The sequence below is a fragment of the Corvus moneduloides genome, chromosome 5, assembly GCF_009650955.1.
Source record: "Corvus moneduloides isolate bCorMon1 chromosome 5, bCorMon1.pri, whole genome shotgun sequence".
In the NCBI taxonomy this organism is placed as follows: domain Eukaryota; kingdom Metazoa; phylum Chordata; class Aves; order Passeriformes; family Corvidae; genus Corvus; species Corvus moneduloides.
Window position 1 is genome coordinate 40455778 of NC_045480.1, and position 12175 is coordinate 40467952.

Here is a 12175-nt window from a genome sequence, read left to right on the forward strand (position 1 = left end):
AGAGGCCATTTTATATAAGCTGTCCATTACATCATCTGGTTTGTTAATTTAAAGCTTCACTCCCTTCTTTGCACTTCTGGAGTCTGTTTTTACTTAGCTTTTCAGTTAGGCCAAAGTAGAGCCCTTCTCTGTCCTTAGGCAGAGCACAACGTTACTCATGTTCCTGCACTAGTTTCAACAGGTTAAGCAATACATGGTCTGTAAGGACTCCCTTTTTTTTCTTTTTTTAAATTATTATCTGGAAACTTCTATCAGATCCTGAACACCTAAGTAAAGGCAGTCTTGATGTGAAATTCTTACTGTTTTTACCGGTTGAACTTAATTTTGTCCCCCATATCTGTCTTTGCTGGTCTTTTAACACAGACACATGTGTGTGACTGAAGGCCCCTTGTGTTGGGTAAGTGATTATCATCTCGCTTATCCTGAAAACTCTGTATTTACCAATATTCTGTTTGAAAAGCACACTATCAACATACCAAAAATAATTATGGATGAGTGCCTGTCATGTCTGTTAATTGAATTTCATATCCTTGACAAGAGAGTTCATCTAAACTGGCCAAGACAGCAGAAGGTGGTGACTTGGGAATCTCTCTCTACTAACAACCTTTTTTGAAATGCCAGACCTAATCAGCTGGAGTTGGCATTATCCCTTAGACCTCTTTCTTGTGTTGATGACATAGAGAAATGAGTTGCCTTGCTCATAAATGAATTGTGAGACAGCTTTATTTTGAATTACCACATTTAATTCTGCTACTGATATAATTCGTTGTGATAGAATTAGTACACAGCTTGTTTAGTTTTCTCATTCCAGTGAGCTGTACAACATACCTGTCTGAAGAAGACATTCATTCAAGGAATACTATTTTTAAAAATTTCGTTATTCTGCCTCTCAGATAGAATTGGAGTCCTCAGCATCAATCTGATCCCTCTATTCACTAAATACAGTATCTCAAAATATTCAGTGTGCTGCATAGCAATATAACAATGGGATAGCAATTATAGCAATAAGATCTGTCCGCTTGAGACTGTTTCCAACATCTGATGCAAATACATTCCCAAAAGAGCTGGACCGATAAGACGTGAGCAGAATGTATTTAAATTATCATGTTCTGGTTTGTCAGATATGCCTTGAAAATACACAATTCTCTCTGTAAATACACTACCCAAGTAAATGCCCCTTTAGGTATCTTTGCTCTCAGACTGGATTTAAGAGATACAATTATTTAAATTTTTTAAATAATTTTGGGATGTATAGCTTGTAGAAGAGATGGCAAAGAGGGAATATTGCCAAAAGAATTGGGGTAAATTCAGAGGCTGTGCTGGTAGCAGAAAGCAGATACAGTTACTGCTGTCAGAACAGGGTAGGATGAAAATGCAAAGGGGGTTGGGGATAGAGGTCTGGACTAGGCATCCAGCTGAGCTGAAATTTACAGGTTCTTAAAAAGAGCTCATCTAGCTGTGAATTATTATATTCATATGAAATGTGGTAGCAAGGGCAGACCTGATGTTAGGTCTTTCCACTACTGTTTAATTAAAAAGACTGGACCTAGTTACAAAATAAGGGCCTCCATTTCCTATGAAGTACACGAATCAACATCAGAAAATTAATATCAGAAACACTAACATTTTTGATTTTAGAAATCACTCCATCAGTTCATTTTTGTTTCCACAACATCAAACACTTTTAAGAGTCAGCTAGACAGGGTGTTGGGACATTCTGTCCACACTGTGCTTTTGCTGAGAAAGGTTGGGCTCGGTCCCATCCAACCCGATACTCTATGATTCTATGATTTTACCATTAAAAGCTAATTTAATGTAGATAAAAATCAAAATTTGTGTCACAAAGTTGTAGAACCAAATGAATTAAATTTGATCACAGGTAAGTATCTGAATTATCTTGTGTATAACTTGTCATGTTGGAGTTTTCATGCTTTGTTTTTGAAGACTTAAGTGGCGCATTGGCTTTTTGCCTGCCAGTTGTCGTGTTTACTGCAATAGGGTTTAGACAAACAAGCAAAAAGCATTCATTTTTGCAAAAGATATTTATGTAAATTGGTTTTGAAGGAAATAAATTTTTCTCTGAGTTATGTGCAACTAAACATAACATCATTATGCCTGTAGATTTGACTGAGCAGGGCTGAAACAGTCCAGACCTCTTGACAGTTGAAAGTGAAATGTAAGATTAAAGTAGTCAAACTGGTAATGTAATTTTTATCTTAAAATAATTAGATTTCCACCTGTCTGCAGTTCCAAATAGTAAGTGTAAAAGCTTTTCAAGGAGTTTGTTTAATTTTTGGCTTTATTTCAGCTCTCTTAAGAGCTGTCTAGCTGGCTTCCTGCTTTAATAGCTGCTGAAAGTTTCTTGAACTTTTGCAGACCTGCTGTATGGTTACTGGGCCAGCTTAGCCAGTCTCCTTATCCCTTCAAAGGGTACTGCTTGTAGGAAGGTGATATAAAAATTCCTTTTGCCACATGGAGGTTACGTGACCACCACTTAGGACCAGGCCAAGCCCCTGTAGTACAGGGATCCAAAAAGAAGCAGTGGTAACAGTCCTGGAACAGTGAGGGGAAAAAAGAAATGAACTCATCATGAGGGATGAATTCAGGAGTCCACACTCGCCTCTGGGGCTGGATTTCTTTAGCAGTCCTTTGCCTGAGGTTTAGTCTGGGGAGATGTTTTTTCACACAGCAGCAGCATGTAACCCAATAACATTAGTTACTGGCGCTGATGTCTGCATCTTTCCTCATTAAGTAGCTTAAGATATGCCTAATTACTTAATGCTAATCACAGAGGCTGAAGTGGAAGAAGATTATGTACCCAACCATGCATATAACATATGTCTCTAATATGCATGTAAGAAAAATTCATATTCTGTCACAATACACATAATTGAAATATTGCTTTTGTAGAACAGGAGATACAAAGTACAATTTCTCTTTCTGATACTTGTCCTTTTCTTCCAGCCTGACACTGCATGTAGACACACTAATGTTCTTCCTTTGACTGGTGAATCCAGACGTGGCAAAAACTTAGAACAGGAGGATTGTGTCCAAATGCTTTATCAATTTATTTTCTCTTTTTGGCTTAGTTGTTGTATCTCTGAGCTTCGTTCATGGAACTGAAAGCAAAGAATTAGTAATATTGTTGGTGGTTTTGGTGTATTTTTGCAATATTAATCAACAGGTAAAAATGGTTACTTGAATTCCAAGAGCTAGAAGATTGTTTTCATGCAAAAGCACTGTTCTTAAGTCTCAGCTCATATCCAAATAAAAGCAAAAATGCACATAGTGGTGATTGATGTTTCCAAAAGATGTCTGCATTAAATATAATGGATATTGAGAACCTTGGATAAAAGTGAAGTGTTGGTAGGTACTTGCTATATGTAATTATTTTTGCTTGTACTACTAATTTGCAAACACCTTTTTAACACCACAAAAGTATCTGTGAAAGTTGAGCGGGAAATAATTTCAATTATCTGACTGAATTTGATTTGCTCCTACAAAAGATTGGGATGACAGGCTTTACATCTTTGCATGATTTGTACTTTGTACTCTTGCTTAATAGTCATCCTTCCCTTGCGTCTGGTGTATGATCTTATGGAATTCTGAGGCTTGTAGTATCTTGTCAGCATTTGGTAGTGGTGCTCCCAATGGGATGGGGTTGCATACTAAAAGCTAATACTCCTGATCAGCTACAGGAAGGTCATGACCTTTAGAATGATTTGTGTTGAACCCACTTCCCACAATACCATGTCTTGTGAGGGATCCTGAAGAATCACAATGCTTTACATTTGGATTCCGTACAGTTCTGCTGCCAATAGACAGCAAGGCAGATTGAAATGGTTTGCTGTTAACACCATCAAAATATATTTTCAGTGAAAGTCTTGGGTAATCGAATCTGCAATTTGTAGCAACAACCTTATGAGCAAAATGTCACATACGTGTTTTATATCTGTCATTTTAAAATGTCATACACATGTTTTATATCTCTTCTGCTGCTTGAGAATGTGATCAGCTCTGTAGAGATGCAGCCTGCACTTTGGATTTTTCAAGATCATCTCAGTTTAACTTTTTCAGCTCTTCTAGAAGATCTGATTGCCTTGAAAATCTTTTAAAACACACTCTAATCTTCCTGCTGTCTCATCAGTCCACTTAACCTAGGTTAGCTTTGGGTTCTTCATCACTCAAAGTATTGTAAATGCACTTCACGTGATTTGGAAAGGAATCATCATGGTTGTTTGCACAAAAGAAAACCAGTATTTTTTCCCATCAGACATGTCCAATAGACCCAAATGAAAATTCAAATGTTGAAAGCTGCTTCCTCAAACAGTGACAAAAAGTAGTCATGGGCGAATGAGAGCTCAAACACTTCAGTCGTACTTAGTTCCACAAATAGGTTTCACTTTTGTTCAAGCTTCCTGTATTTTGTGAGCTTCTGTGCATTCAACAGTGCGCTATGAACAGCAGGAACAGTTATTTTAATTTTGTGATCATGTGGCAAAGCAGTAAAATATCTGCAATGTATTTCATGGACAAAGATTCCAAACTGTATAACTTATTTCAACAGGCAAGCAGTCCTACAACAGGAACAGCTCCCAGGAGTCAATCCCGGTTGTCAGTCTGCCCCTCCACTCAGGACATTTGTAGGTATGTGCTGAGAAAAATATACTCTCATCTGGCTGATATTTGTTAGTTGTTTTTATTAAATGTTATGTAGCTCTTGCTTCTGCTTAACTTTATTCATAATTGACATAGACTAGTTTTCTTTTGATCTCTCTTTGTTTTGGTTTTGTTTTTGCTTTTTAGTCTCATGTTTTTCTATTAAAATTCATGTTCTCATTCTCATCCTTTTTTTTTTTTTTTTTTTTTTTTGTAATCTCTCTTTCCACCCACCTTTACCATTTCCATCCCTTTCCTTTGCTTACTGCTTTGTCTAGATCTACTACCTTGCATGATTTGTCAGAAGATGAGCTTGAACGTGCAACCCCTGTCATGGTGCTGGCTCCTTCTAATAGGGAGCCTGGTGGTAAGAAGCACATAAAACGAAGGTTTAGGCTGAAAAGAGAGACTGGAGAAAATGGTGAGCACACAGAAAAACAAGGAAAGGGGAGAAACTGTAAATTGCATCCTGAGCCTCCGAGATCCAGCTGGAATGCATCCGATTCATCATCATCTTTGGATGAGAGTCAGTGGGCTCAGGCTAGGAGAAGAGCAAGAGAGAAGGCCAGGATGGCCAGGAGAGGGAGAAGAAACAATAGATCATGCAGTAACCAGGATGGCTCATCAAACAATAATGCTGTTGAGCTTGTCACCTTGGGGACAATGGGAAAAAAGAAACAAGAGGTATCTGACCCTGAGAATCCTACTTTAAATCACCGGCGAAGGATTCCAAGGCTTAAGGAATCTCAGTCTTCAGCATCATCTCAGGAAGCAAGGATTTCCTCAAGAAGATGTGGGAAAAGCAAAGGCAAAAGCTGCCACAGAGATCAGCAGCCTGCACCTTTCCTTAGACACATGAAGGACTCCTTTGCAGAGGCAGGGTCTGGCAGCGATGCTCGGGCAGTCCCAGATAATGGAGCACCTGCTGGGGCAGGGCCCACTGTGCCTCATGCTGCTCAGAAGGCTCCAGTATTGTATGATGACTGGTCTGATGATTTAGAAGTATGCAGGTTAGTCCCTAATAAGGATTTAGCATTCTTAAAAGGAGTTTCTCCCTGCCACAGTCTGAGTGCCTTTCCCTTGACTGCTTTCTGTCCCTATTTCTCAGTAATAAACTGCTAGGCAGGCCACAGGAAATAACACAAAAACCTTTGCTACAGAGAAATTAGCATATCTCAATCTGAAGACATACTTCTCTTACTTAAAAAGAGTAATCCTACAAAGGAACCAAATGTTTGTCTTTGCTCCATGAAGATGTGCCCACTTTGTCCTCTGGCTGAGTATTGCTGTGTTTTAAATGTCCGGCCAGAGGCAGAGAATGAAGCAGTGTCAGATAGCTCAATACAATGGGATATGGAGCTTTTCATCCTTAAGTGATCAGTTCAAATCCAGCTTTGGTCCCTCTATGCCATTTTTCAATGACTTATATGAAATAAATTTATGGTCTTGATTCAGTGTCCTCCAGAGTTGCCATTACCTCAGGAATCCCGTGGATGGTGCCTGCAGAACACTGTCTCCAGTGCAGCATAATTTGTCCATGACTTCGCAATGCCAAACATCTCGACACTGTGAATGTGTATGAGCTGTTAGTTCAGTCACCCCTCACAAGGACTAGAATAATACAAAAGGATGATTGGGCAGAATAAGCAGTAAAATAAAAGCTTTGAGAAAGAAAAAGCAACACCGAGAGTTCTCTTTAGTTCAGAAGTTCAGACTTCTGACAACCTGATGCCCTTGGTGTGAAGCATGCAACCAGAAGGTAAGGATTTTACCCTGGAAATGAGAGCAAGTTAGACACTTCTGGGCTACCATCCAAATTTGGACTACACAGCCAGGAAGGCTTGAGTTACTTTGTTCAGTGGTAAATGAAAATGCACCATCCCTTAAGTCTAACAGAACTGAAACAAGTATTTCCTTTTTTTCTCTCGCCAAACTTGTGAGCCAGCATTGACTCTCATCTACAAAGTGTCAATCAGGCTTAGTTTCTTCATATGGTAACCCGAAACTTCTCACTTTTCTTTGCTGGGAAGAATTTGCGTGGAAATGTAAACAGAGGATGAGGAAGTTCATGATGCCACATCATGCAATTTCACAATGTGCTTTAACTTAGTAAAACACTGCAAAGATCCTATTTCTGAAAAGAAAAAAGGTAATATGCAGTCCTTCTGTGTTTTCTCACAGCAGGAGATACAAGTCATTACTAATGCAGCTGGTGCTATGCACTCCTTGTACTTACCAAGCAAAAACACACATTTCTATTGTCTGACCATTGTCTGTCATAATAATTTAAGGTTCTTCAAAGTCCAGCTGTGTTTGTGCATGAACTTGTATATCAGGAACAGGCTTGGGATCTCTCTGCCTTATAGAAATGCAAGGAAACAGCAGCACTGGTGACCATGTTATTGAAATGTATCTAGAGGGCATGATGCAGACGTGTGCACAGGTAACTACAACAGCTTCAGAGTTGTCTTAGATTTCTGAACTACCCAGTCTGCATGTATTGAAGATCCCCTGTAGTACACGCAGTACATACAGAACAGGTAATTTAATCATTATTAAGAACATGAGCTACCCAAGACCTGAAAAAAAATATTTCAACATGGGTCTTCAGATGGGCTTAACTATACTGTAGTAAAAAAAATACACGAATAAATAAATAAATAAATGTGTGTGTATATATATATACACACACATACTATCTATAAAAAAAAAAATTCTGTTATTGCCTTATGTAGATTAGTCCTAACTGTTGCTCAAATCACCAAACTTAGAATTTACTTTCAGATGGAAAGTAGATTCCAGTCTTTTGTTTGTCTTCTCAACCCACTGAATTTCATTATAATTTTTCAGGCGCTTTTTGCAAGACTTGGAGTTTGGTTCAAGGATGGACCTTTTGGGTGCCCATGCAGACTTTTCAGCCAGGCTCTTGTTTAGTTGAGAAAGGTTGAAAACTTTTGATAAGTATGTGCCTCTAGGCTCACTATCAGTGGAGGTGTTCTTTTGAGCAAGCAGCATTAAACTCAATGTGGTTGATAATGAGACCTGTTCTGCAAAATTTCTCAAGACAGTCATAATTGCATTTTTCTTCATGTCAGGGATAATGCTATTTTTTTGTCATCATTACGATACGATACATCGTTATGGTACGTCATTAACAGATGTATCATAGTGACTGTAATACATCTAGGAAAAACATTGCAAAATCAAAAGCAAGTTAATTTTTCATAGCTAATAAGTTGTCTTACTTATCAGTTTGCAGACAGCTGAAGAAAAATGAAGACATGTTTTTACTGCCAATTCAGACTGTAGTTTCTGTTTCTCAGGACAGGTCTATGCACTTCCTTGATTTGTGTTCTGTGTTACGGGGCTTTTTCTCAAATTCACAACCTCCCATCTGAAACAAAAAATAAATAATTACATGTCAATAGACTTCTGCAGATGTACACCACTTTTCTGCATGAGAAGCAAAAAAAGGAGGGTGGTTTTGTGATGTTTATTCTAAGACTAGGTTAGCATAGCTGGTTGTGATGTGGAAAATTAGTTTTCCTGGGGTGTTTCTTCAAGCTTTTCATCCTAGCTGTTCATGTATTTTAGTTGATATGACAGCACTGGCTGAGAGGAATGGCCCTCACCTAAATAGGATTGCGTGGAAATAGCAGAGGACTGGGGATCATAAACATCTCTTGGTGACAGTTATTTTGTCTTTAAGTTTCTGAGTAGGCAGCCTTTTTCCTTCATTTCCTCATGGATTGCTGGCAGTTTCTTCAATCTGCATTTAGCAGCATGAGCAGGAATGTGACAGGACACGCCCAGTTCCAGCATAGGCACATTAGTCAGATAGAGTACCATTGTGCAATATGTTCTTCAGCTAGTCTGAGGGGAGCCTCTTGGTCACTTCAGCGAAATATTTCCCCGTCTAGTGTCACTGATCCTTTCCAAAATGCTGAAACAATGTCATGGCATCAATGCTGACCTTTACAGTCTCTTCCCTGAACTACTTTCTCCTGGAGTCTGTTGGGAAGCAAGGTTTCTTCTGAGATACAAACATAAGTTCTGGCCATGCTGAGTTGTTTTGGCACCTCATTTTATTTAAGTTTTTTTAAAGATTCACAGGATATACTTTCTAAATCATACAGTTGGATTCCCCTTTTCCTAAGTTGCCCTGTGTCTGAGATTTTCTGCATATATAATTTATCCTGGAATTTGCCATGTGGCTTGAGACACAGTCTCAGAAATAGCTTTCTTTGGTCTGCATGTGGATAATCTCCCTGAAGGGAACAGCTCTGTATTGGACATGACAAAGTGAATGGATTGTGAGAATTTCGTCACATGGATTTTCACATGGAAATTACTAAAAAAAGAAAATCGGTTAGTTGATATTACCACTAGTGGATCATAAGTGCTTTATGTATTAATTCTGAATATATCTTGTGGTATTTTTATTATTGACTATATAGTTGAAAGATATTTTATGTTTGACTAGTTAGGCTTTTGGTGTAAAATCTTTTTGTAGTACTGATTCAGTCATTTCAGGAAAAACGCATGCACTTACATAAAGTGGAGTTCCTCACTTTGAAAAAAAGATGCTTATCGGAAGTTGAATTTTGTTTTGTTGGACTCTGAATGACTCCTTCTGCAGTCAGGTAATGGCAGGCCCTCATTTGAGGAGTAGGGCATGTGAGAAAACAGGCAGGGAGGGGAGGAAGTAAAAGAGATTATGGAGTTGATTCATGAGATCTGCAGAATATATTTCAAGCATAATTTTTAAAAAACAGTTTTAAAAATCTAGTGTGTGTTAATTAAAAGGCCATTATAAACTTAGGAAAAGAATAATATGGGCACTTTTGTGTGTTAGGACAATTATATATGGGAAGAAATAGAGTATGTGTATTGCATATGACAAGAGGCAATATGATTATCTAACTTGTCTCTGTGAAATCAAGTGCTGCAACAGGGTGGTTTTCTTTTTCTTAATATTATTTAATATAAATTTAAAAAAATCTTTCATGAAATTATTTACATTCTGAAATATTCATGTAGGGGAATGCTCAAAAAATCAGCAGAGAGGAAGGTGGTTGGTAGGAAACAAATCCTTGAGGAAAAAAAGAGAAAGTTGAACAGAAGGTAGATATATAGGTTCAAATTCTACCACTGAAATTTAACACTCATTCTAAGTACTTATGCTGAAACCTTGAAGTTGGATCCAGTGAATAAAATGTAGTGCAGAAAACGTAGACTTGAAATACCATCCAGAGCCCTCTAAAATCACCATAAAATGGAAGAAGCTCTAGTTCCAGACTGGTGTTTGGCTGGAGGGTTTTTAACCTGTTTCTCCCTGGGATGTTAGTGTGTACCTTGTGGTCTCAGGATGACATGTTCCTTAGGAGCTGTGTCTCTGAATCCTGCCCTGCATGTTCACTCCTCACCCCTTCCTTGAAAATAACTGTGACTCCTGCTTACTTTCCCATTCAGAGCTTTACTTTTGCAAAGTGACTTTTTGATAGGAATCTCCTGCTTTTTGAGGAATCTCCTCCTCTGCATGATGGTCTGGTGGTTCATCAGTCTTTGAAGCAGTATGAAATTCTGGTTAATTCTGTTCTCTGCCTGATGGTTCAAATCCCCATCTGTCACCTCTTCAGCCATCTGGTTATGCAGTCTCTTTTGGAAGCTCTCCATGATTCACAAGGATGCAAGGAGAACCAAAGTAAGGCAAGCATGTCTTTGTTGTGATTAGGATCACTTATCTGGGGGAGAACTGAGTCCTGGTTTCTGCTTGTTTCTCTCAGAACTTATTATTATTTTTAATGAAAATAGGTGAAATGGCACAGCTTCCTTAGAAAGTTACCCTCAGTTTTAGGGGTCCTGTTATTGAATACTTAAAACTTGCATATTTTCTGTATGGAGTTTAGTTCCTTAAAGCTTTGACTTTCATTAGGTGGGTGGGAGGAAATCTTTTTCCTGTTTTAAGAGGTAGTCCCTAGCTCTTTGAACTTGTTCAGTGCAGTAAATCTTGTCGGACACATATCTTGCACTAACAGCACATCTGAGGCAGCAATTATTTGTAACTCTTTAGATATCCTATTTATCACCTATAAAGGAAGATTAATAGAAAGACAAGAAATGTTGACAAAATAAAATATTTATGTGCTTTCGCTATGTTGTTTGCTCTTGGGTCTCTTACAAATTCTGACCACTTTTGCAGAAATGAAGAGAAAGCTTTACCTAGGTCCTTATGAAATTCCACTAGTGTGGCGCAACATTTTAAAAATGGTTTTTCCTCTAGTCAGGTAAAGACAGCTGACTGTAGAGCATAATGGAAGGGCAGGAGTGACAGGGAAGAGATATACATATGGATTACATTTGGTATGGAGAATTAATGTGCTTCATTCACACTGTGATTAAGTGGAGAGGAAGACCAATTTGTCATTTAGATTACTTTGTGATTTAAAAGTGAAAAGAATGGAAATGAGATTTAAAAAAAAAAAGAAGCCTGTAAAATGAAAGCAAGAGAAACATGGCACTCTGTAGCCTATTGCAGGGGGGACATATTCAGTGAATTTAACCTTTTTTTTCCAAGTGATAAACTATGCATTAGCAGAGTTTGGTATTTTTGTGGGTACTTTTTATGAATGACAATTACTTGCTGTGAGTTGTTAACAAAGTTGTTTAGTTTTAGGTTCGAACTGTCTAAAAGTACTGTAAGCACTTTATAAATTGGCAAAAGAGAAAGTGACCTTTTTTGGACTGAATAGTTTTCCTAAGAAAAAATCAAACAGTAGTGACAGCAATTTTCTGCATCCTTTTGCAGTCCTGGGGAATTGGAGCCTTTTGGTCCAATTAAGATAACCTAGGAGCTCATGGCATTTCATGCAGGCAGCTAATACTCCTCACAGCCAAAAATCAAATCCAGAGATTCACTTGCTCCAACACTTTTCAGCTCTGCTGTTTCTTCCTGACTAAGCTCCCTTTAGCAATAGTGAGATATAGTGATGAGATGTACGCACTGAACAGAGTAAAAATTTTTCTTTGCATAACCATTATGAATTCGTATGTGCTTTCCAGTGAAGGGCCAGATTTAACTGCCTTTTCAATAATTTCTCACCAAAAATAATACTTCTGGAATAGGCATTGTCTTCCTGGAGCATATTTATATGGAGAAAATATTTCCCTCTTTTATTAAGAAAATCTGTTCAAAGTATTTCTCTTGTACTGGTATTCTTCCATCTTCAAGAAAATGACATTATGGTTATTAGGCATCTGTGTTAATTTAGTTCACATTGCCTAGAAATTGCATCACAGTTGCTGTAAACGTTCTGCAGTCACAAGGCTGTAGCTTGTCCTAATTTTGTGAGTGAAGGGGCCTCCACTAGTGCTTTAATTCAGATAAGAAGCCTGCTTTTGAAGCACATCTGATCAACATTACTTTTCCCCTGGTTTAGATCATGCTGAGAATTTGTCTCAGGGTTCTTCAGCTGTATTCCCTTTGAGTGTATTCCTGGTCCAACTCAAAATCAGT

The 12175-nt window shown here is 38.1% G+C and overlaps 1 protein-coding gene across 6 annotated transcripts in view; it reads left to right on the plus strand.

Annotated features, from left to right (window-relative positions):
• The window catches only part of MARCHF1 (membrane associated ring-CH-type finger 1), a 230599-nt gene that overhangs the window by 191099 nt on the left and 27325 nt on the right, over positions 1-12175 (plus strand). For 4 of the 6 annotated variants that reach the window (XM_032108626.1, XM_032108623.1, XM_032108625.1 and 1 more), the window contains 2 exons: positions 4568-4647; positions 4938-5669. In XM_032108626.1, coding sequence (XP_031964517.1) covers positions 4568-4647; positions 4938-5669 — 812 coding nt within the window. The remainder of the gene's footprint in view (positions 1-4567; positions 4648-4937; positions 5670-12175) is intronic. The other 2 variants (XM_032108627.1, XM_032108628.1) reach the window with 1 other exon arrangement.